Source organism: Salvia hispanica, chromosome 4, assembly GCF_023119035.1.
Source record: "Salvia hispanica cultivar TCC Black 2014 chromosome 4, UniMelb_Shisp_WGS_1.0, whole genome shotgun sequence".
Lineage (NCBI taxonomy): Eukaryota > Viridiplantae > Streptophyta > Magnoliopsida > Lamiales > Lamiaceae > Salvia > Salvia hispanica.
The window spans coordinates 10,189,422-10,211,718 of NC_062968.1; the positions used below are offsets into that span (position 1 = coordinate 10,189,422).

Sequence of the window (22,297 nt, forward strand, 5' to 3'; positions counted from 1 at the left end):
TTATTTTGGTATTGATAATGACATTTGAATGTAATTTTAGTGAATAATGGGGTAAAATTTTATGTTCAAATATAGAAAATTATAAATGTGACTATAAATATGGGACGGACTTTTATGGCAAAATGTGACTATAAAACTGGGACGGAGGGAGTATATAAAAATAGAAATGATGTATTTTTTTCATTCGAACGCATTAATAGAGCGAACTAAGTTGCTACGGAATATAGTAGAGGTATATTAGAGCAAATTACAAAGTCTTATCTAGCGTTTGATACTCATATTAGTCTTAGTGAATAACTTTCAACCTGCAAAATTAACCCACGTTTTTGGAACTTGAATTCTCTACACAAAAAGTAAAATGATGTACTCCTACATTAAAAGCATCTTAATTCATTTCAATATATTTACAAAAGGAATTAGGTCTAAATGCCCGATTACACATTTCATGTGGACAAATATGCTTTTAGCATGCTCGACAAAATCAACTCTCATTCGACTTGTGATCTACCATATACAGGTAAGCTGCTTGAGAACACAGAAAACATGCCCAAGCATCGATGGCGCGAAGCGGTCAAGGTCTTTTTTGGAAATCATGTTGATCCCGAACGTGACGAGGAGCTGAGAGAAACCAAAGCAGGTGTGCATTTTCTGATAATTTCATCAAACTTAGTGATCTGTTATAAGCATGATGTTTCAATGGCTCTACTTCTTTCCTGAATGGCCTTATTGCTTACAGTAATCGAGGGAAACGTGCAGAAGATCATACAGATTCTTAAAGACGATGGTGGGAAAGAACCACTGGCTGATCTGATTGAGGATTTCCACAATCAGTACCAGTCTCTGTACGCGCGTTATGATAATCTGACTGAGGAGTTGAGAAAAAAGGCAAACGGGAAACATGGGAAGGGCAGTTCTTCTTCGTCCAGCTCTGATTCCTCGGACTCAGATGGTTCTTCGCACAGGGGAAAAAGAGGCTCGAAGAAAGCAACAGCTGTCGAGCAAGAACTGGCTGAGATTGCTGACTTGAAGAGAAAGCTTGCAATCACTGTTTACGAAAAGGAAACGCTGCATCAGGAATGTCAAAATTTGAAACTGGAACTGGAGAATTCGGTTAAGATACACACCGAGTTGAACCAGAAGCTGGAAGAGATGAAGATCGACAGAGATGCAGCCGTTGCCATCCATGAGGAGGAGAAGGGAATTGCTGAAGAGGTGAGAACCATCAATAGCCAGCTTCAAAAGGAGAGAGAAGCCATACAGCTAGAGGTGGAAGCAATCGAGGGGGAACTCTCTACTTCAAAGGAGAAACTGGACTCCGCGGAAAGTGAAATCAGTAAGCTGCGTGAGATGCAAGACAATGATAAAGACGAGAGAACTAATCTTACCTTAAAGATTTTACAGTTTGAGAATGATATAAAACAAGCTGAGACCAAGTTTCAGGATCTTTTATCTGAATCAAACCAGTTAAGAGAAAGACTGGGAGAGAAAGAAAGGGAGCTTGCAAGTCATCTGGAGACTCACGAGGCTCACAAACAAGAAGCAAAACAACGACTGGAATCCACAGAAAGAGAAATGGTCGAGCTAAATCAGATTCACACGGCCTCTCAAGAGGAGAACAGTAGTCTCTCCTCAAAAATTTTGAATCTCGAGGAAGAGATCAAACAGGCTGTAAGCAAGATTGAAGATCTCAACACCGAATCCAGCCAGTTGAGGGAAAATTTGGCTGAGAAAGAAAGGCAGCTGTCAAGTCACCTTGTGACTCACGAGGCCCACAAAAAGGACGCACTGGAGAAGCTGGAGCAAGCATCAGAAGAAATCGCTAAGCTTAGTCAGATGCAAAAGGCTACCGAAGAGGAGAAAACTAGTCTTACTTCAAAGATTTCACAGCTTGAGGATGACATTAGACGGGCTGAAAAAGAGATTCAAGATCTTATTACAGAGTCGGGCATGTTGAGAGAAAATATGATTGAGAAAGAAAGGGAGCTTTCATCTCACATTGTTACTCATGAGGCGTACAAAGAGGATTCACTAGAGAAACTGGAGAAAGCAGAAGAAGAAATCACTAAGCTTCGTCAGATGCATAAGGCTGCTGAAGAGGAGAATACTAATTATTCTTCAAAAATTTCACAGCTTGACGATGATATTAGACAGGCTGAAAACAAAATTCAAGATCTTATTACCGATTCTAGCCAGTTGAGGGAGAAATCGGCTGAGCAGGAGAGGGAGCTTTCAAGTCACCTTGAGATTTATGAAGCTCACAAAATGGAAGCACTGGAGAAACTGAAGACAGCAACTGCAGAAATCACTAAGCTTAGTCAGATGCATAAGACTGCTGAAGAGGAGAAAACCAATTTGTCTTCAACAATTTCACAGCTTGAGGATGAGATTAAACGGGCTGAAAACAAGATTCATGATCTTTTTACTGAATCAAGCCTGTTGACTGAAAAGTTGGAAACAAAGGAAAGAGAGTTGTCAAGCCACATGGAGATTCACGAGTCTCACACAGTACAAGCATCAACTCGTACGAGGGAATTGGAGCTGGAACTTGATTCATCACACACGAAAAGAAGAGACATTGAGAAACAGAAAGATGATGAAATCTCTGCTCTTTTCCAAAAACTCGAAGATCAAGAAAGGTCATCATTATCACATGTAAATGATCTAAAAGAGCAGATCAACAATACCCAGGCTGAGGCAGAGTCCTTGCTGATTCAAAAGGGCGAGCTGGAAGCACAATTAGCACAGAAAGAGATTGAATCCTCTGCTCAAGTCAAGGACTTGAAAGATAAGATCCATGAAAAGCAGGTGGAACTGGAAACCTTGCTCAGTCAAAAAATGGAATCAGAGGTGCATCTTGAAAAAAGAGTTGAAGAAATCTCTGTATTCTTACTCCAGATTGAGACTCTGAAAGAAGAGCTGACAAATAAAAGCTCGGAGCTAAAGGGGAAAATTGAAGAAAAGGAGACTCTTCTGGGACGAGTAAAAGATCTGGAACTGAAGCTCAACTCCACATGCAGTATGAAACTGGAATTAGAGGAACAGCTGAATAGCAAAAGCCAAGAAATTTCAGAATTTGTAATTCAGACAGAGACTTTGAAAAAAGAATTAGAAGACAGGAGTTCAGAAAAACAGAAAACGGTGGAAGAGAAAGAGATTCTTGTGTCGCAAATTAAAGACCTTAATCTGGAGTTCAACACCCTGAGCAACCAGAATAACAAACTTGAAGAGCAGTTGAAGAGACAAGGTGAGGAACTTAGTGAGTTGCAAGAGGAAAACGGAAAGCTGCAAGAAAAAGCTGCTGAGATGGAGAGAGCATTGACTGAGAAAGAGCATGAACTCTCTAGTTTACAGAAAAAATCCGAAGACGGAGAGAGAGAAGCACTCGCTCGGATTGCTGCAGTTACTGCAGAAGTAAGCAGTCTACAAGAGCAATTAGGTTCTTTGGCTGCCCTAAGAAGTGAGGCAGATATCATTCTCGACAGAAAGACTGGAGAAATATCAGAGCTTCAGCTACAGATTGAAAAGCTAAAAGAAGAACTATCAGGCAAAACTGCTTATGGAGAAAAGTTACTTGAAGAGAAGGAAATTCTGACAGTACAGCTAAACGATCTGAATCTAGAGTTGGAGACTCTTCGCCAACAAAATGGTGAAATGGAAGATCAAATAAACATCAAAGTTAGTGAGGGAGAGCAACTAAGGGGGGAGATAGATGGCCTAGACAGCAAGATTTGTGAGTTGGAGACTACACTAGCAGAGAGAGGCAATGAACTCTTAACTGTTCAGAAAAAAATGGATGATCTGCAGAATGAGTCATCCGCCGAAATTTCTTCCTTGAAAGAACAGATTAATGCTTTTCAACAGCACCTGGAACTGCTGGAATCTCAGAAAAGAGGATTGGAAGTGGAAATTGAGAAAAGCAAGCAAGAGGCCGCGGAATATTTGGCTCTCACTGAGAATAATAATGCTGAATTAGTTAATAAGATCAACGAGCAGGAGAAGAAACTGCAAGAACACGAAGATGCGCAAAGCAGATTGTGTGAGGAGCTCAAAAAACTGGAAAATCAGTTCCAAAGCTGTGGAGAACGTCTGAGATCATCTGAAAAGAAGATAGAAGAGATGACCCAGCAGTTTGAAATTGACATGTATGCGAAAAATCAAGAAGTGAATGAGCTGGAAGAAAACATAGAAGGGCTAAAGAGAGATCTCGAGATGAAAACAGATGACTTCTGTACACTGGAAGACAATGTTCGGAACATTGAGGTCAAGCAACGTTTAACTAGCCAGAAGCTCCGTGTCACAGAGCAGTTGTTGGTTGAGAAAGACGAGAGCTACTTGAAAAAGGAAGAGAAGTTACTGGAAGAGCAGAAATCACTACAAGAGATAATTGCTACACTTTCAGGGATCGTTCAAACATATAAAGAGGCTCAAGTGAGAGTGGTTGGAGAGATATCACATAAGTTGAACGACACTTTAACAGGCATAGATGCATTCCACATGAAGTTTGAGGAAGACTATGGCCACATAGAGTCTCGTATCTATGAAACAGTAAATGAGCTCAAGATCACAACAAACTGCATCAAAGATAGTAACATCGAGAAAGATCAGCTTAGGAGGGAAATCACTGTTTTGTCACAGCAACTGAGTGATGAGAAGGGTAACAGTATGCACCTCAAGGGAAGGATTGGTGAGTTAGAAACTACACTGCAAAAAGACGAGGACGAAAAGGATTGCTTGATCAAAACTGTTAGAGAGAGGGAGACGAAGATGGGAGAGCTTGAGAAAATAGTAATAGAAATGGATGAGAAAACGAGAAAGTTGGAGATGAAGATGAAGGAAAATGAGGCTGGATTTGAGAGCTTGATTGAGGAGAAAAGAGAGGCCATAAGACAGTTGTGCATATGGATTGAATACCACCGCAGTCGCAACGACGAGCTAAAAGATATGATTGCCAAAACAATGAGAAGGTAGATGCATTGAGAAAAATTTACTCTCTCTGCACTGTTATACTTTTAAGTCTTTTTCCCTTGCTCCTTTGTCAGCATTGAGGAAAATTTGCTAGATGTTGTCAGTAATATACATAAATTTTCATTTTTTTGAGGTCAAGATAGGGTGTGGTGTGTATGGGGATAATTATTCCAATTTGTTTTTGTTTCTATAGTCAGTATTCAATTTATTTTTCGGGTTGGGTACAACAAATATTTTCATGATTTTATCACAAAACATTTGTTGTAAAGTAAATTCCAAAGAAGTGTGGCTTCTTTTCTCTCTCTCTCTCTCTCTCATAAATGGTAAATTACTAAGTGTATCAAGTTTTCCAGTATTAGTACAAGCAATTTCTACAGATGCTGGTTAACATTTAAAGTGGACGTGTATGTTTCTAGGTAGTGAATTCTTGCTACCTATTTCACTATCAGTTTCAGATTAAGCAGATAATCGCTTAATACAAAAATGGGTTCAATATTTATCGATCTGCTCTATATGAGTGAAGAATATTCCAACATGAAGTTGAATAAAAAAGGTAGCACCTTTTAATCTAATATTCTCATCTCTGCACCAAGAATGTCCTTAGCCACCTCATATGTCACAAATGCAATCGCTATGGAAGGGACCACCTGAGCGAGAGATGATTCGTTATACATTTCAAGATCTAATGTCTTCCCAAACACTCACAAAACTGCACAAGTAAATGGTATACGCATTTTGGTGTTTGAGAAAACAAACATAATTATGTAGCTGCTCTCTTGTTGAGGCTTTTCATGTTTTAAGCGGGTCTTATTCTTTTACTGTGTGCTAATGTGTTATTCGTCCTTACCTTTCTGTGTTAGGGTGAAAAATATATATTTTCGCCACTTCCCTACACGTTTCACATGTTCTGACGTGTGACTAGTCTTCCGAGCAGCCCATTTCCCTCATTCTCACTCCAATTCATGATAATATTATCATGTGGTATTAACATGATTATATCTTCCCATGTTTTAAGTGTTTGAGAAAAATTTTCCACCTTAGAAAAAACATGCGATAAAAAAGGTAGAGAGCCCTAAGATATGCTAAGTAGTGAACGCAGTAGAATATTCCTGCATGACAGGACTAACCTTGACAGAATTTGGGCCCAAGCCTTTGTACAGTGCCCCAAATCCCTCATGCCGAACTGTTTTCCTAAATGCATCTACCATTCCTGCATATTCAAGTGGTGCTCTTGTTGTCCCATCCCCGGCGACTACAGAAGCGGCATCTTTCCATCCCCCCATCTGCATTCTTCGGCGGATAACATCAAGAGGGTAGGCAACTGTCTGTCCAACAGTTCCAGCAGCAGCACCACATGCGAGCTTTGTGGTCACACTTAACTCTGAGTCGTCTACTAGTCCATATGGTTTGTTTTTTATCAACCAATCTTTCAGGGATTCATATACAGCAAAGTTGAGACCTACATAGGGTACCTGAGAAAATGATGAAACATGTATGAGGCTTTTGCGCTTTATATATTGCAAGAAAATCTCAAAGAAAACTAATGCTTTTGGTATAATGACTTGAAATCACTACATACCACTCCTATAACAGAAGGAAGCCACCCTTTATACAATGCACGAGGTCCTTCTTCCATGGAAATTGTTTTAAGACCATGAAAGATTCCCCGGTAGTGTGATTTGTCTGTCTAAAAAGAAGAGTTGAAGAGCTGAGGCTAAAAATTATTGCTGAGAACCTTGATATATTACATTGAAACTATAATAAAATCGAATATAATCAGTAGGAACTAGGAAGATATATTTATTAGCAATACCTGGACAGTAAGCCGACCTCGTACCATGTCCATGGGGTAAGTTGCTGACATGGCAATAATTCCAGCACATGCTCCAGCTCCAAGACGTAGAAGTGGAGTGAGCTGAGCATCCTCTGCAACACATGAATTGAATAGTTTCCTACGCTCTCTAAATATTCAATAAGAAGAGAAAAGATGGTGAACCAATTTTACCATTCCCGGTTTGCTGACGATATAACCATAATATCCGTCTGTGTAAAGAGAGTAAAGTTAGAACCGAGAGAGGCATGTTATTTAGGACATGTCTGGAATACCATACAATTCCAAACAATAGTTGGAAACATTTATTTTTGTAGTCAAAAGATAAACAATAGATTTGATGACTTTAACCTACCTTGATGCTTCCTCATAGCTGAAGAACTTGACAGCTGAGTTTGGAACAATACGGGCACAATTAGTGCCATTTCCTTTGTACAACCCTCTGAAACCCTCTGTTCTCCATATGTATTTCAATCCCTGAATTGTGCCATTATATTTCATATTGTGTGGATTTTGAACCTGTGATTTTCATGAGTATGAATATCGAAATTATTAGTAACAGGAAGTGAATATATGACAAGGTTGACTGATGGAAAAAGTTTTAAATACAAATTCAGATAGATGTGGAGTAGTGCAATGGTTTTTATCAAAAAGCATCAAGCATACAGATTCCTAATAAAAAAAATTACTTTGTTTGCATCCAGTCTTAGAATGAACAAGAAAAATGGGTCAATCACCAACATAATCACTATCAAAAGAACAAGTAATGTATTCAAATTGATTAAACCTTCATCAGCAACATGTTGTTGACCAGTCTAGGACAGGTCTTTCTGAAACAATGTCCAAATTTTCACAAACCGGAAATGATTGGATGCACTTCCAAACCAGGTAACCTCTCCAAACTTTAATTTAACAGTTAGAACAAAAGGGAAGGTTGGAAAAGCAACAAAAATTACTATAATGTACGAAAGCACCAAGCACCTATTGAAACAATGGCACAAGTGAAGGAAATGAAGCATGCCAGGAAACTTCAAATAATGACCTGAAGCAAGATTTTCAAGCGTTCCAGGGGAGCAACTGCAGTGCGTGTGACCTGTGACATGAGGAGCGTTGAATCATTAGTCAAAGAGAAGTGCGCCAGAATGCACAAACTCTCCTCTATGCAAGTAGTGTTCAATAAGAGATACATAATGAGGAGCGCTGAATCATTAGTCAAAGAGAAGTGTGGCAGAATGCACAAAATCTCCTCTATAAAACAACTACATAACATCAAAATCATACAATCTAGAGTTAACTTTTACAATTTTCATGGTTTTATGATAAAAATTGATTTTCAAATTAATACTCTACCAACAATGCAAAACTTAGAATCATAACCTTCTAAAGCCATTCTAAACTTACAGCATAACTAACTAAACATTGAGAAGTTTAGCAAGAACAAAACCCCAAATTTTGTCCAGTGTCACATTTCCCTAGAATTTCAAAAATAAAAAATGTAAGTAGCAGAAATCTACATTACTTAATTGCGGATTTTATGTACGACTAACGATCGCAAATGTATAACGAACAAAAAAAATACAACTAAACCAGTGATTTTATGAAGAGAGAGAGGGATCTGACACTCCGCCGGCAACGCCTCCTGCAACGAGAGATTTAAAAATGGTGAGCAAAGTGCGGGTGGGTCCTTGACGAAATTGCTTAGATTCAGTTTCAGAAGTTGAAACTGCAGCGGTTTTCTCCGACGCCATTGAGCTAAGTTCAGAAGAATAACTAAATTCCGCGCGGGCTACAAATTCAGATATTTTTCCATTTGTACGTGTCTCGCACGTGTTCACCTAGAGCTAAGTGGTTTCATTTAGGGAAAATTGAAAAAATAACATTGAGTTTGAACAATTTTTTTTAGGGAAATTGGTCTCTAAAACCATGAACTTTGCCTAAAATTTGGTATTTCCCATGAACTTTGAAATTGGTATATAATATCACGAACTTTGCATTTTAGAGACCAATTTCCCTTTTTTTTACCAAACTTCATAGTTATACAATCTGTACATTAATTGAGGGTCTCCCACTATGATACCATACAATTTACCAAAATATTATAAATGAAGATAAATTCTCCCACTGTAATACTATATTAGAAATGAGTCACTTACCCTTAAAAATTCTCATAACTTAAGATTTTAACAAAAAATTAAGATAAGTAACACTGTCCCACCGAATGTGAAAATTTTGTTTTCTAAAATGAAATTTTATATAATGTTGTTTTGTGATTTAAGTTAATAACAAATAATATTATTTCCATATAGGAAATATGGGATGTATTCAAATTCAACAGGTAAATATTGTCCAAACATTCAACTGAATCTCAACCCTACGATTTTGTCATCTAACGGTCAGAAGATTTTTCATCAAATAATGTAGCTCGGCTATTTGGATCACAACCATCTAAATCCAATGATCCAAGGGCTGTAATCTGTTTGAAGCTTAACACTAAACAGCTGTGAGGACTCTAATACACCCCAAGGAAATATATCACTTAACTATAATAAATCGAAACAAACAACGCTAAAAATAATATCACTTCAACTTTTGATATTTATGAATTTTGTGAAATTAAAAATTTCAATAACAATTTTCAATGTATTAGAATCAAACTAAATAGTAATCCCTTCGTCCCATAATAGATGTCACACTTTCCTTTTTAGTTTGTCCCACAAAAGATGTCACATTTCTCTTTTTGGAAAAAGCTCTCACTCACATTAATATAAATATATTATCTCTCCACCTATCACACAAAATAACATATTCTAAAATCTTGTATCAATTCCCAAGTGTGCCATCTATTATGGGACGGAGGGAGTATGTAAATCAAAACAAACAATGCTAAACGTGCATCAAACAAGTGTGATAAGTAGCATATCCATCACCATACAATTTATATACTACTCCCTCTGTCCCACAAAAGATGTCACACTTGTAGGATAGCACGAGATTTTAGGAGGTTTTGTTTTGTATTAAATAGAGAGAGAAAATATAATTTTTATATTCATGTGAGAGAAACTTTTTTTCATAAATAGAAATGTAACATCTATTATGGGACGAATGGAGTACTATTTATCAAAGACAATTTGTAAACAGAAGAAGTTAAGTCATCTATCAGACGATGCCAAAACGTTCAATCTCATATCCTAACTCATCTAGAGAGAAGTTCAAAAACTCTGCTAAGTTTCGACTAACTTCATTTTTAATCCAAAATCTAATGAACTACTAAGAACGATATCAAATTTGCATGCTCTAAATAACTTTATTTGTTTAGTCATCTAATTCTACTAATTTTCCATCATCCGGAAGATCTTTTGTTCCCTTTCTTCCTTCCCTTGACCTCTTTATCTAAGTTCTTAATCCGCTGGCTGGGTGCCGATGATGGCACTGAATTCAATTTTCGATTTACTGGCTTCGACGATTCATTAGCAGGAGGTGGTGATAAAGACTGCTCTGGCAGTGGTGATCGAGGCTGCTCTGGTGTTGGAGGAAAAAGACCTATTAGCTGCAGCTGGTGAACTACATTCTTTAACAAATCAGAAAACGAGGGGAGAGGTTCCTGATTAGTCGATGGTGGTGGAAGATCCGGTATTCCCAACATCTGCTTCACCTTAGGCTTCTTTATCACTGCAAAGTCGCGGAGCATTCGAAAAATCATAAGAATTTGACAGAAGTTGATTTTAAAACTGGAAAATTGAACACTAGTCAATTATGCCATGACTAGGCTCACCCAATTCATAAGCGATGGTATACAGGTTTGATGTAATCCAGTAACAAAACATAGCCTGAAGATGAAGAGAGAAAGAGAGCAAGTACGAAAGTGTTAAAGCGGTAAAGACATGGCAGTTATTAAGAGGCATTGATTCACATTTCTTTTCTGGCTGTGGAGACAATTAGATAACGACGGCATATAAAAAGTACCAAAAATTATCATCCCGGGTATGAACAGTTGCAGTACATGGAGAGCAATTTCTTTATTTTTCCATGAACTTGGAAACCGAATTTCGGCAGAAGTACATAACACATACCTTCGGGAACTGAGCAATGATAGGGATCGATAATACTGCAATGATTCTAGAGCTGTTCTTGGCAGTTGGATCGCCTTCCAAACCTTGTTGAGCGTTGTGCTAAAAAAGGATGTGGATAAGTACTATTATCTGGTCAATAACATCAGTGTACTTCCATAATATCTACAGCAGACTAATACCTATATTATTATCATTCATCAATTAATTCAACCACCTAAGACACTAACATACCATAGAATTTGGCAAAGAACACATCTACAAATCCTTGTACTAATACATTTTGTTTCATTAGGTGCTTCCATAAATTTTCGGTTCAGTAGGTCCTTGTACCAAAGATTTGGTTTCATTATATTCTTTTAAAAAATTATTTGTTTCACTATGTTCTTATATTAATGCATTTGATTTAAGAGGTTTTTATACTTATTTTTAATTTGGTTGAATCTTTATTTAATTGACTATATAATTTAATTAACTTTTATTGTGTTGATTAAATTTATTTATTTTTCTTTTTTTCATATTTATTTTCGAATAAATTCAGTCGCAATATCAACTCAATAATCATTGGGGAAATGAAAAAGTTTATTGATATTGCCCGTTGTCAATTTATAAATTTATCATTTTTCCAATGATTCTTGAACCGATATTGCAACTAAATTAATTTCAAAATAAATAAGAAAAAAAGGAAAATGAATAAATATAATTAACACAAGAAAAGTTAATTAACTTATGAAGTCCGTTAAATAAATATTCAACCAAAGAACCTCATAAATCAAAATACATTAGTATAAGGACCTATGAAATGTAAAATGAGTTAGCTATCACCAACCATGTACCAAATCTCATTTTTGGTGTAGAAAACTTCCCCAACCATAATTCCCCAATCATGCTGCAAACTCAAACCCATTTTGCGTTTTTCAACAGAACAACACCAAATATGAGTGTTTATTGTAGCTACTGCAAAAATTTCCGACATATATGCTAAAAAATTATGTAAAATTTAAGTTTGATGTAAATGGTTGCTTTTCGATGTGACATATACTCAAAAATGGGATTGAGCTTGGTATAAATGGTTGGAGACGGACATGAAACAAAATGCATTAATACAAGGATCTAATGAAAAATTTGTAGAATGACTTAATGAAATAAAAAGTATTAGTACAAGGACATCCAGATCCAGAAGTGTTTTGCCTTAGAATTTCTTAGTTGTAAATTTGTAATTTATGCATGATCTTGATTAAGTGAGTGGTATTTATACAAAACAATTTACACGTCAAATAATGAAATATTCAATTTATTACACGTGAATTATTCAGTTGCAAGTAAATTCTAACCCTTTAACAACATAACTTTCGGAATTTTAATAGTATAACCGTGCCCTAGATAGATAGATGGTGCTTCAGCCTTCAATCATGATAAGAAAGCATACTAAACAAAACACTGATGCATCAACAGATAAAACAGAAATTAATATCACTTCATATTATCAGGTAAAATGATTTGGACATTTTGTTTCATAGCCTAAAAGAGTATAACATGTACTGATAGATATCAAGCAATCGATGACACAGTTCAAGTGGCTGACCTCGACTGTTTTGCAAAATGTCACCGCCGTCAAAACTGGCAAAATATACATTGCATCCGGAGTAGTCAAATCAGTAAACCAGAATGCTCCTCCCTCCTTGAAAGATTGAACATTTTGTGCCATATTGTTGATCTGAACATGAGGTAATGAGCCAAGAGTGTCAAATAGTTCAAAAGTGGAAAACTTTAAGGGATAAACACAAATCTACTGGGAGCCGAAGGAATCATCGAGAAGACTTAAAGGAAATGTGATCTTACTGCGAAGCAGAAACAGAAAAAGACAGGTCCGCCAACTAGAATTCCCTTTACAGGGGTGAACGGTGTGACACCATATCTGTAACAGCAAGATGCAACCATCTATGTAAATGGCGTGTTCTTAATATGAGTGTTTTAACTAAAAATACAACTAGTGACAATGATTATCACTATCATAACAAAAAATATTTTAATTCAGTAAGATGACAATTGATGCGTGTGCAGAGATCATTTGATAAGCACATGACCTAGTCAAGTATATTTTTACGTTTTGTTGGTATAGCATGGTGGAGAATATTTGGCTCTGCTTATCCTACCAGTCAATCAATGGGGTAAAGATTACAATGATGAGGCAGATACAAATTATGGGAAGGACTGGTAGGTGTTTAGAGCAGCGACTGAAAAGACCACTAATTGAATGTGGCAAAGTGTTTGCTAGGCCATGATCAAGTGCCAATACAAACTAAAATTCCAGACCCTCTTCTCTGTCAAACCTCGGGGGAATTAAATAGCCAAAACTCCTAACAAATACAAATACTAGAAATACACAGATTAAAGACTAGAAATACACAAACTAATATGTGACTGTCACTGGAAGACATGGTGATACAATGGGACTGGCTTGTCACTGGAAGACATACGATTGGTACTGGAACATGGTTAAAACAAGCAATCAATCCACTTGAACATTCGAACGGCATTAGATAACTTGTGATGCTCAGATCCTCATGTTGCAAGCGAATGGCAGGTTTTAACCCAGCGAGAAAAAAGCCTACATGTTGATGATTTGGGACATCGTTGGTTTGGGCAATACGAGCTTTGAAAGTGCCAAAGTACAACGATAATGACCCTCTTGTCGAGTCATGTGTAGTGCCTTGTATCATCGATTTCCTGGTTCTCACCAAAACGAGCCAGTAACTCCTTCAATAACTATTCCAAGATATTGATGGATCGCGCCGAAGGAGCAGCTGAACACAAAATAAGGCGGGACCATAAAGGGTGACAGGGAGAAAGGAACATGTTGATCGAGCAGGGGGCATTGTTGTATGAGCAGCTGAGTCGCCCAAGTCAACCAAGCTAGTGCATTTGTGCCATCAATCGATGGAGGGGTAAAGCCTATTGCACAGCCCCAAAGTCCGTGTGCGTAAACTAGGGAGGTGTTGTATGCAGATGTGTGGTGGCACCATGGCAGAAGATGAGGATGCGAAGTTGGTGTCGATGGTACATGGTATCTGCATTTTTGGGCGGTCATTGAGTTTAGACACCAAACCTCGCCGAAAAATCAGACGACTTCCTAGCAAAAAAACTCTACCATGGTGGAGCATATTTCTGTTATATTGTTCTTTTCTGTTGCGACCGGCAGGGGTGCTGTAATAGATTATGGAGTACCCCAAACCCTCCGCTATAGTTAATCCTCCCAATCTCTGTCTGTCACTGTCATTACTAAACTCATTTAGACCTTAGCACCCTATTATAAAGTTGGACCTCCCAACATCTCTCTCTTTCTTCATATCCAACTGGTTGACACCATAGGCGACATTAATGTGTACTTATTTTATTTTAGTCATTAATGCATCAAACCATGGAAAATCTTTATTCTTTATTCATTTATACCGCTGCACCCTATACTAACTCCTCTTATGAGAGGCCGTGGCCAAGTGCTAATACAAACTAAAATTCCAGACCCTCTCCCCGGTCAAACCTCGGGGGACTTAAATAGCCCATACTCTTAACCAAAACAAATATTAGAGATACGAAAATTAAACACTCCCAACAAAACTAAACTAACAAAGACATGCTTGACTACAAGACTCCAACCAAAAGTAAAGAGCTAAAGAAAACCAGGAAACAACTTCGACTATATCCTCTCACATCTCGCTTATTGTTGCCACGTTCGTGATTATCCGTATCAGTAGGTTCAAGCTTCAATCCCAACCTCAGTTATTGTGGCCCAACTGATGTGGAAGGGCAAGCTCTAGAAAAATAAATCAGGCATCCAGACAATTTGCATTAGGAAATGAAGAGGCATCCCAATTCCCAATCCAAAACCTCTGATGAGTGATGACCATATCAACCAAGGGCATTAAAGCTTATCGAGCTCACCAACAATTTAAACCAGTAAAACTATGCAAAAGGGGTGGCACTTTATAAGCTATATGGAAGGCCATAGGCACAACGGCCATTGTTGAAGGCTGAATCTGTTACGCCTCAACTTCATGCCAGAAGGGAGAAGGTGCAAGTATAGATGTGCCTGGGTTTAATTTAGTAGTGGACTAGGAGTTCCTTTGATGTGCTTCTTAGTTCATTGGAACATTTTTGTACTGAAAACTTCTAAATGCTTCTAAAAGATTTATCATAAAAACAAGAAAATAGGATGGCATGCTATAATACCGACATCTGTGCAGACATGTTGCATGCAAGTAGAGTAAAACTAGAGGCGGATCTCATCTGTTTATATTGCCTAATGTAACTATATGAGGTATTAGTATCCATTTTTTATTTGAAGGTGGAAATAAGTGCAATCAAGACTTACAAAAATTGCAAAGCTGCATGTCTTATAAATTATGTCGAAAAGTTGGACCACTTAACCACCCAATAGAAAACGTAAATAAATAAAAAAAGTAAAATGTCAATAAATTTTTAATTAGGATAAAGAAAGGCTACATACGTATCATATAGTTTTGACTTTTGGACCCGGCCTTCATGTACAGCAGCAGGAGTCATACCCTGGAAAAAAACCAATGAACATTCATCAAGTTTCTAAAGCAATACAATCAAGTAGAAATGCAACAAAAAGGGGTTTCTGTTGCATAATGCTCCTCAAGTGGATATTGCCTTTTGACACACAATCAAGCAATAAATAAGAAATTCACAACAGCCGATAATAGTTTGATGCACTTACCTTACTCTTCACTTGTTTCACAATCCCTTCCAACTGTGGCCTTATAAGCTGCATCATAAGACATGACTTTGGCATCAGAAAAAAGAAGCAGGCCAAGCATTATTCACATAGCAAACGGAGTCAAAGATGATGCTAACGTAGGGATTTGGATTTCACAAAAGAAGAAACAGAAAAACGAAAGGGGGCTTATCAGAAGACAGTTGCATCGCAATACCTCACTTCACTTTTTACTACTTAGCATATCTAACCCTCAATGTTTTTGAGAAGGGGAGGAAACGCTGTATTGTAGAGAAATAATTCTCTGTGTTGTAGATCTTTGAATGTACATGATAGAAGAAAATTGCACAATTTGATGAAAAGAATGTAATTAGCTAAAGTTGTCATGTGAGTCTTAATCAAGTGTAGCAATTAGAAGACAGAATGGAAAACGATGGAAGAACTTACAGTGAATTTTGACGCAGATTTAGTGTAATGTATTGAGAAAGGAAGTATAAGCGTACGGAACAAAATAGTGGTCACAACAATGGATGTCCACCTAAACACGGCCAGATTTTCATTTCAATCCATAATCAAAATTGAAGAAATTAAATAAATAATTCTCACCAATTCAACCCTGTAAAAGTGTGCACATAATCAATCATGTATTGTATTGCAGCCATCGGCGAGGACGAGTCAGCCACCGGAGATACCTGTGCAGCCGTCTCTCCCAACACACCCGGCGCTGTCGACATTTTTCTCACAGTAGCTGGAATCGCAAATCTCCGATCTCGGAACGGATTCCTCGATCCATAAAAACTCCCTAACTTTGGTCCGGCAACAAACGGGCCATTGTAATTAGCGTTATGACGAGGCAGATTTTCGCGGTCGCCGTTGTTGCGATCGATATGCGAGAATGGAACGGCGACTCGTTGCTGGTGATACAGAAAACTGGCGCGCGCAGTCACGCTACGCCTGAAAGCCATTAATCTGTAACAATGTGAGGCCAAAAAATCTCCTTTTTTTTTGCAGAATTCCGAAATTAGTAGAGAATTTCTGTTGATGATTTAACTTTCATTGCAAGGGTTTAGTGGTTTTTTGCGGCTGCAGCACTGATTTTTCGAGAAGTCGCGTTTCTTCTCTGCAGCTTCCCTCATCCACTCCTACTCCACTCTCACAATGAAATAAAATAATACTTCTTCCGTCTCACAAAAGATGGTACACTTTCCTTTTTAGTTTGTCCCACAAAAGATGTCACATTTCCCTTTTTGAAAGAAGTTCTCTCTCACGTGAATATAAAAATTATATTTTCTCTCTCCATTTAACACACAAAACAAAACCTCCTAAAATCCCGTGCCATTTTCAAAGTATGCCAACTTCTCTGGGACAGAGGGAGTATTATAATTATGACCAATTTTAACAAGTGATGGTGGATTATTTTATTCCCCTATGAGAGTGGAGCAGGAGTGGAGGAGGAAAAGTGGATAAAGATCCTTACTGGGATAGGCCCTAGATTAGGCCTGCTATCTAACTTATATCAATGCTTTGGTTGCCCTGATATACAACCCTACGAACCCGTTATATACTCCATGACCCGCTAGAAATTAAGATACTTACCACACAAATCTAGATGAGGCTACCTAGACTTTTTTCCCCGATAACTCAATATGTCATTCTTCCGGTTAGGGGACTTAGAGCACCATTGTCCATTACACCCCTCTCCTTCTTTCCCCTTTCATCGAAGTCAACTCCAATTGCATTCAAAGAGTGTTGACGGTCCTCAAAACCCACGGTCACCGTCGATTGTATGCCTAACAACTCCGCCGACGAATTTAGGTCCACCGATTTTGTCAGTACTTTGGTTGTATGATATTAGGTCGTTCAATTGAAATTCTTTAATTTGTTGCAGTGCGGATGACCTATCTGAAGCAATTATCGTCGGATAAGCTCGATTCTTATCGATTCTCCATGGCTGGTGAAGATGACATTCATAAGGTATGCATATTTCACCACTTATCCACATTGTTTTGTTTTAAATTTCATCGATTTGAAGGCAATTGCGAAAGTAGATTTAACTATTCTTGGGCATTAGCGGAATGGTTGGGTGTGGGTTTAATTATGGTGTTTTTAATATTCATAAGTTGAATTGTAATAATTTGTATTTGATCTCAAAAAATGAATGCTGATTTGATGTGAGGAATTTGTCCCCAGTTGGTTATTTCTAATTGTGTGCGACTAGTTTCAATTAATTGACATATTTTCAGTGGCTTTTGAATTCGAATGTAATTTGAGATTCAGTAATGAATAGATTGGCATTCAACCTTGATTATTTTTGAATTAGCTCTTGTCAATTTGCGTACAAGTTCTTGAGTTTATTGACATTTCTTACGTTCATTTGGATGTTATGCATGTGTTTGTTCCAAGAAGCATTTAGGGCACTGTTAAGTGAATGATCTGTCATTCACTTGCACATCTCTATGTAGATGCATAATGTAACTTCAGGGGCCATTGTAAATATGTTGTGTTAGAAAGTGTAGAAGTGCATGTGTTTATTAATATTTTTGTTGTTCAATTGGCTAATGTGTATGCGTTTCTGAATTTTATTATCTATCATTCCCTTGCAAATCACTATTCTCTGTGTTTTCTGTGTAGATGTATAATGCAAGAAATATTATCAATATGTTCCTTTCAGTATGTGTAGAAGTTTATGAGGTTTATTGATATTCCTTATGTTGCTGATGCACCACGCTATCGGAACAAGAAAGGTCAAATCACAATGAACACACTAGTTGTATGTGACCCACACCTTTGCTTCACTTACATCCTGCCCGACTGGAGGGGTCTGCAGGCGATTCAAGAATTTTACCCCATGCAGTAACTAGACTTCTAAGACTCAAAGTGCCTAAAGGTAATCAAGTTGTTTAATACTCCCTAAGATGCTTGTGGCGCGCAGTAACCAACCTTTTTTTTCCGTACTATTATGAAGTAGTTCTTCAATTGCTTTAATCCTGCCCATGACAGATTGCTACTACCTATGCGACAATGCGTACGCAGAAGCTGGAGGGTTTATGACGCATTTAAAGGAGTCCGCTATCATTTGAAGGAATGGGGCCTGGTAGGCAAGCACCGCAAACGCCGGAAGAGTTGTTCAACTTGAGACACACCAAGGCCAGAAATGTCATTGAATGTTTGTTTGTCGTGCTGAAGATGCGATGGGGTATACTCCAATCGGCAAGTTTCTATTCGATAGAGGTTCAAACCGGCCTGATTATCACATTTTTCTTATTGCACAACTACATACGAAGTGAAATGGCGGTGGATCCAGTCGAGGCGGAGTTGGGCAATGAAGACAACAATGAGGATGAAAGTGAGAATGAATCGGCAAATGGTGATCATATCAGCAGCGTTGAGCCTTCGGCATCGTGGACCAAGAAAAGGGATGATCTTGCAAGAGCTATGTGGGCGGAGAGAAATAATATGTAACCCCTGTATGTCGTGAGCTAGTTGTGTCCTTCTCAATTCACATTACACTTTTGGGTTGGATTTTATTCATTATGACCTCTGTTAGAAACATAATTGATAAATTGCACTTATTCATGTTGCTATCACTGGTTTCCTAATTGAAGTAGGTTATTCATTGATAGTTTATGTTGTATGATTTCTTTGGAAGTATTCTCCAAAATGTCCTTATATGCCGTGGTCTTGAGATTTTATAAGTTTGTTTGCAATTAGTGGAAGTACATGAGTGATAATATAGTTGAGATTGTAATTAGTAATTCTTCTGCACAGAAATTCAATATATGAGTGGAAATTAATTTTACATATATAGGATCCGTAATTACACCTCGGTCGGGAAAGTAATTACTAGATAAACTAATTAACATAGTCGCCCCTATACTTGATTGTTATGAATCACCACTATACTAGGGTACCATTTAAATAAAAATACGAATTACTAATTCATTATAATGATCTAATTGAGTGCTGGAGTATATGGCATAAAACAAATTAAAAATTACTCCCTCCGTCCCGCTTAAGATGACACGTTTTCCTTTTTAGTTTGTCCCAACTAAGATGACACATTTCCTTTTTTGGTAATTTTCTCTCTTCAATTAATACACTCAACCACTTTTTCTCACTCCTATTTAAATATCCATCCTTCTTTATCTCTCTACTTTAATACTTACATCCACCTTCTCTCTCTCCAATTAAACACTTTAACCAATAACCCCTAAAACCCCGTGCCGGCTAAGCAATGTGTCATCTTAGCCGGGACGGAGGGAGTAGTAAATATATAAAAATTAATTTCAATTGTATATATACATTAGCCCTATTTTTTAAACAGGCGTTTATTTATTTAGACCGTTGTTTTTTATTAAGTTATTTCTACTCTAATTTTCTCCTTTATTATGTATGTGTTCAAACAATACTAAATTACCATAATTATGTATGGTATGAAATTATAAATAACAATGACAAAAAAATTACCTAAATTTATTAAATTGAACACGTTTATTTTAAAAATTTCTAAAACTACCAAATATTGTCATTCTAAAGCGTACTGTTAAATTCCTGACATTTATTTATTTTGTAAATTTTATCATTTTTATTTAGTTTTATATAACAATCAATGTTTTATATAACAATTAATACATACAGTGATGAAGATATAATTTATCTTTTCCTAAAGTTATACTTGTAAAATTAATGTTATACTGAATGAATATTTAAGTGGAAATTGGTAATTTATTTAATTCATGTGGAGTATTATAACATCTACTAATATATCCTACATTGTTTAAACAACTGTTGTTGATTTATCAGTAGTCCAAAATAAATCCACATAAACACAATAGCAACGACTTTTATATGCATAGCTGCTTGCCTAATTTCCAAGGGATCTGACAACCAAAATGAGAGAGCTAACCGTAAAACAACACACATCAAACTATAATTCATAGCACTACATAACCATTAACGACTATCGTCGTCACAAACATCCAACTGATATACCTTGACCTAAACCATACCGACTGAAAATTTGGTTCACGCCATGCACAACAACAATAAAAACCCAGCTACGTACAACCAACAATACAAGACAACATAAGATAGTTGCTAAACGCATACGATGGCCCCCGACGAACTTAAGACCGATCAAACCACACATAAAATTGGACTTCATTAGTGTCAATTTTTTTAAAATTTAAATTCACCCCAGGGGTGGAGGGTTAAGGCGGACCCACACCTATGCATTACCAAAGACAATAAAAACAAACACCGACTCGCCCAAAAGTGACGAGTCGCCAAGACCATTGAGAGTACAATGAGGGCTACTCTATCAACTAGAGTGGCCACCTATCTACTCTTAACGAACCCTATTACAGTTGGAATGATGCCGCCCGCATCACAAAACCAAGGTTTCCAGTGACCTCACAAATTGAGGTTGGTCGAACTTCCTCCTGGATCGATCACCTTAACATTGCCTATCCCAAAAGACACCGTCGCCATGTTGCTCCCCTTGTGGAGAGTCTCCAAATAGTTAGCTTTATGAGCACCCCCTTGTGGTTGGTGAAAGGTATATGTCGGTTTTCCTTTCCGTCGGTTTGACACCAATTGGAACCCATCTTCGTCAACTTGGATTTGCACCTTCATTGGTGCTTTAACTCTTGATGTCCCGTCCCCCCCCCCTTCTCTTTGCTTGTCCTCGGCTCGGTTGCCTCCCAAATCTTAGAGAGATGTGAGAGGAAAAATTCTAGAGAGAGATTGTGTTGAATCCTTGTGAGATGTAAACTAATTCAATGACTTCATTAGTGTCAATGAGTTTGAAATGACGCCGATCCCCCACAACCAAATTATTGCCATATTTGAAACGACGCCATCCTCGCTTAACCCAAATTTTGGTCAAGCTATGACCGAGAGTGACTAACCATGTTTCGCCCATTGAAGTACACGGGCTCGTGAAGGGCCGCTATCCAAATGTAGCGTTGCCAAAATGGAAATGGTTTTTTGAGAGTGCGGTTCATGTTGGCCCGCGATAGGTTCACGATGAATGTCGGGCAACCGTCGTCATCTAACACACCTCGGTTCGGAAACATAGTCATCATCGTCTGAGGTATCAACTTCTGACTGCGAGGGCTCGTAATCGTCCGAGCTATCTACTTCAGGAGAGTAACTGTAACACCCCGAATTTCCGAACCCTAATTTTAGAGCCCTTTTAATTATTAGTGATGACGTGGAGTCGTGAATGCATTTATTGCATGTGATGCTATGGCCGAGTTGAGTCTAGGGTTTGCGTTGAAAGTTTGAAAAGTCAAACTTATTGATTTTATGATGTGGCATGTGATTTATTGAATTATGAGATTTATGTGATTAATTAATTTATAAGGTGAATTATTTGTTTAAGGGTGAGTGAGAATATTAGAGGAAATTCCCATAAATACTTGTCACCTAAATTTTTTGGTTTTGTAATTTTCGACCCCCTTGAATTTTTTGAAGAAAAAATTCTATTTTTTTTCCGGATTTAATTTAATTCTTGGGATATTTATCCAAATTAAATCCAAGACCCAATTATTCCTTATCTCTAGAGAAAATCGAAAAAAAACCCCCTTTTATTTAATAGTGATTTTCGAAAATCACCATGTTGGGAAGGAAATAATATTTTGCTTATTTTATTGATTCCTTATTTGATTTCCTTCCATACCTAGAATTTAATTA

The 22,297-nt window shown here is 37.5% G+C and overlaps 3 protein-coding genes across 9 annotated transcripts; 1 reads left to right on the plus strand and 2 right to left on the minus strand.

Moving 5' to 3' along the window:
- Nucleotides 1-349: 349 nt before the first annotated feature.
- Nucleotides 350-8,563, minus strand: LOC125219371 (mitochondrial adenine nucleotide transporter ADNT1-like). Of its 6 annotated transcripts, XR_007176121.1 has the most exons (10): nt 8,415-8,563; nt 7,839-7,885; nt 7,152-7,315; nt 6,971-7,008; nt 6,779-6,891; nt 6,545-6,652; nt 6,093-6,437; nt 5,526-5,612; nt 1,125-1,338; nt 350-1,045 (listed from the first exon to the last, which is right to left on the minus strand). XR_007176121.1 is itself a non-coding variant. In XM_048121337.1 (9 exons), exons 1-8 carry the CDS (start codon nt 8,542-8,544, stop codon nt 5,529-5,531), a joined length of 1,029 nt encoding a protein of 342 aa, XP_047977294.1. In that variant the 5' UTR covers nt 8,545-8,563; the 3' UTR covers nt 350-1,338; nt 5,526-5,528. The 6 variants fall into 6 exon arrangements, 5 of the variants coding, with proteins under 5 accessions (XP_047977294.1, XP_047977295.1, XP_047977293.1 ...); XM_048121337.1 differs by having other exon boundaries at nt 350-1,338; XM_048121338.1 differs by lacking the exon at nt 5,526-5,612 and having other exon boundaries at nt 350-1,338.
- Nucleotides 389-5,270, plus strand: LOC125219370 (COP1-interactive protein 1). Its single transcript, XM_048121334.1, has 2 exons — nt 389-637; nt 737-5,270. The coding sequence occupies exons 1-2, from the start codon at nt 427-429 to the stop codon at nt 4,966-4,968; spliced, it is 4,443 nt and encodes a 1,480-aa protein (XP_047977291.1). The 5' UTR covers nt 389-426; the 3' UTR covers nt 4,969-5,270.
- A 1,360-nt stretch (nt 8,564-9,923) lies between the features above and the next one.
- On the minus strand, nt 9,924-16,721 carry LOC125223942 (mitochondrial inner membrane protein OXA1-like). Of its 2 annotated transcripts, XM_048127261.1 has the most exons (9): nt 16,208-16,721; nt 16,049-16,139; nt 15,605-15,652; nt 15,371-15,429; nt 12,706-12,781; nt 12,449-12,580; nt 10,867-10,965; nt 10,569-10,623; nt 9,924-10,465 (listed from the first exon to the last, which is right to left on the minus strand). In XM_048127261.1, the coding sequence occupies exons 1-9, from the start codon at nt 16,564-16,566 to the stop codon at nt 10,137-10,139; spliced, it is 1,248 nt and encodes a 415-aa protein (XP_047983218.1). In that variant the 5' UTR covers nt 16,567-16,721; the 3' UTR covers nt 9,924-10,136. The 2 variants fall into 2 exon arrangements, with proteins under 2 accessions (XP_047983218.1, XP_047983219.1); XM_048127262.1 differs by lacking the exon at nt 16,049-16,139 and having other exon boundaries at nt 15,605-15,644.
- Nucleotides 16,722-22,297: the final 5,576 nt, after the last annotated feature.

Bases quoted from the DNA above. Each gene is read 5' to 3' on its own strand.
- LOC125219370 (XM_048121334.1), top strand. From the start codon at position 427: ATGCCCGATTACACATTTCATGTGGACAAATATGCTTTTAGCATGCTC. The intron at 638-736 runs GTGTGCATTTTC...TATTGCTTACAG, and splicing joins GCTGAGAGAAACCAAAGCAG to TAATCGAGGGAAACGTGCAG.
- LOC125219371 (XM_048121337.1), bottom strand. From the start codon at position 8,544: ATGGCGTCGGAGAAAACCGCTGCAGTTTCAACTTCTGAAACTGAATCT. The intron at 7,886-8,414 runs CAGATCCCTCTC...TGTCACAGGTCA, and splicing joins AGGCGTTGCCGGCGGAGTGT to CACGCACTGCAGTTGCTCCC. The intron at 7,009-7,151 runs GTAGGTTAAAGT...CTCTTTACACAG, and splicing joins AGCTATGAGGAAGCATCAAG to ACGGATATTATGGTTATATC.
- LOC125223942 (XM_048127261.1), bottom strand. From the start codon at position 16,566: ATGGCTTTCAGGCGTAGCGTGACTGCGCGCGCCAGTTTTCTGTATCAC. The intron at 10,624-10,866 runs GTATGTGTTATG...CTTCATCTTCAG, and splicing joins TCATTGCTCAGTTCCCGAAG to GCTATGTTTTGTTACTGGAT. The intron at 10,466-10,568 runs GTGAGCCTAGTC...GCGACTTTGCAG, and splicing joins TACCATCGCTTATGAATTGG to TGATAAAGAAGCCTAAGGTG.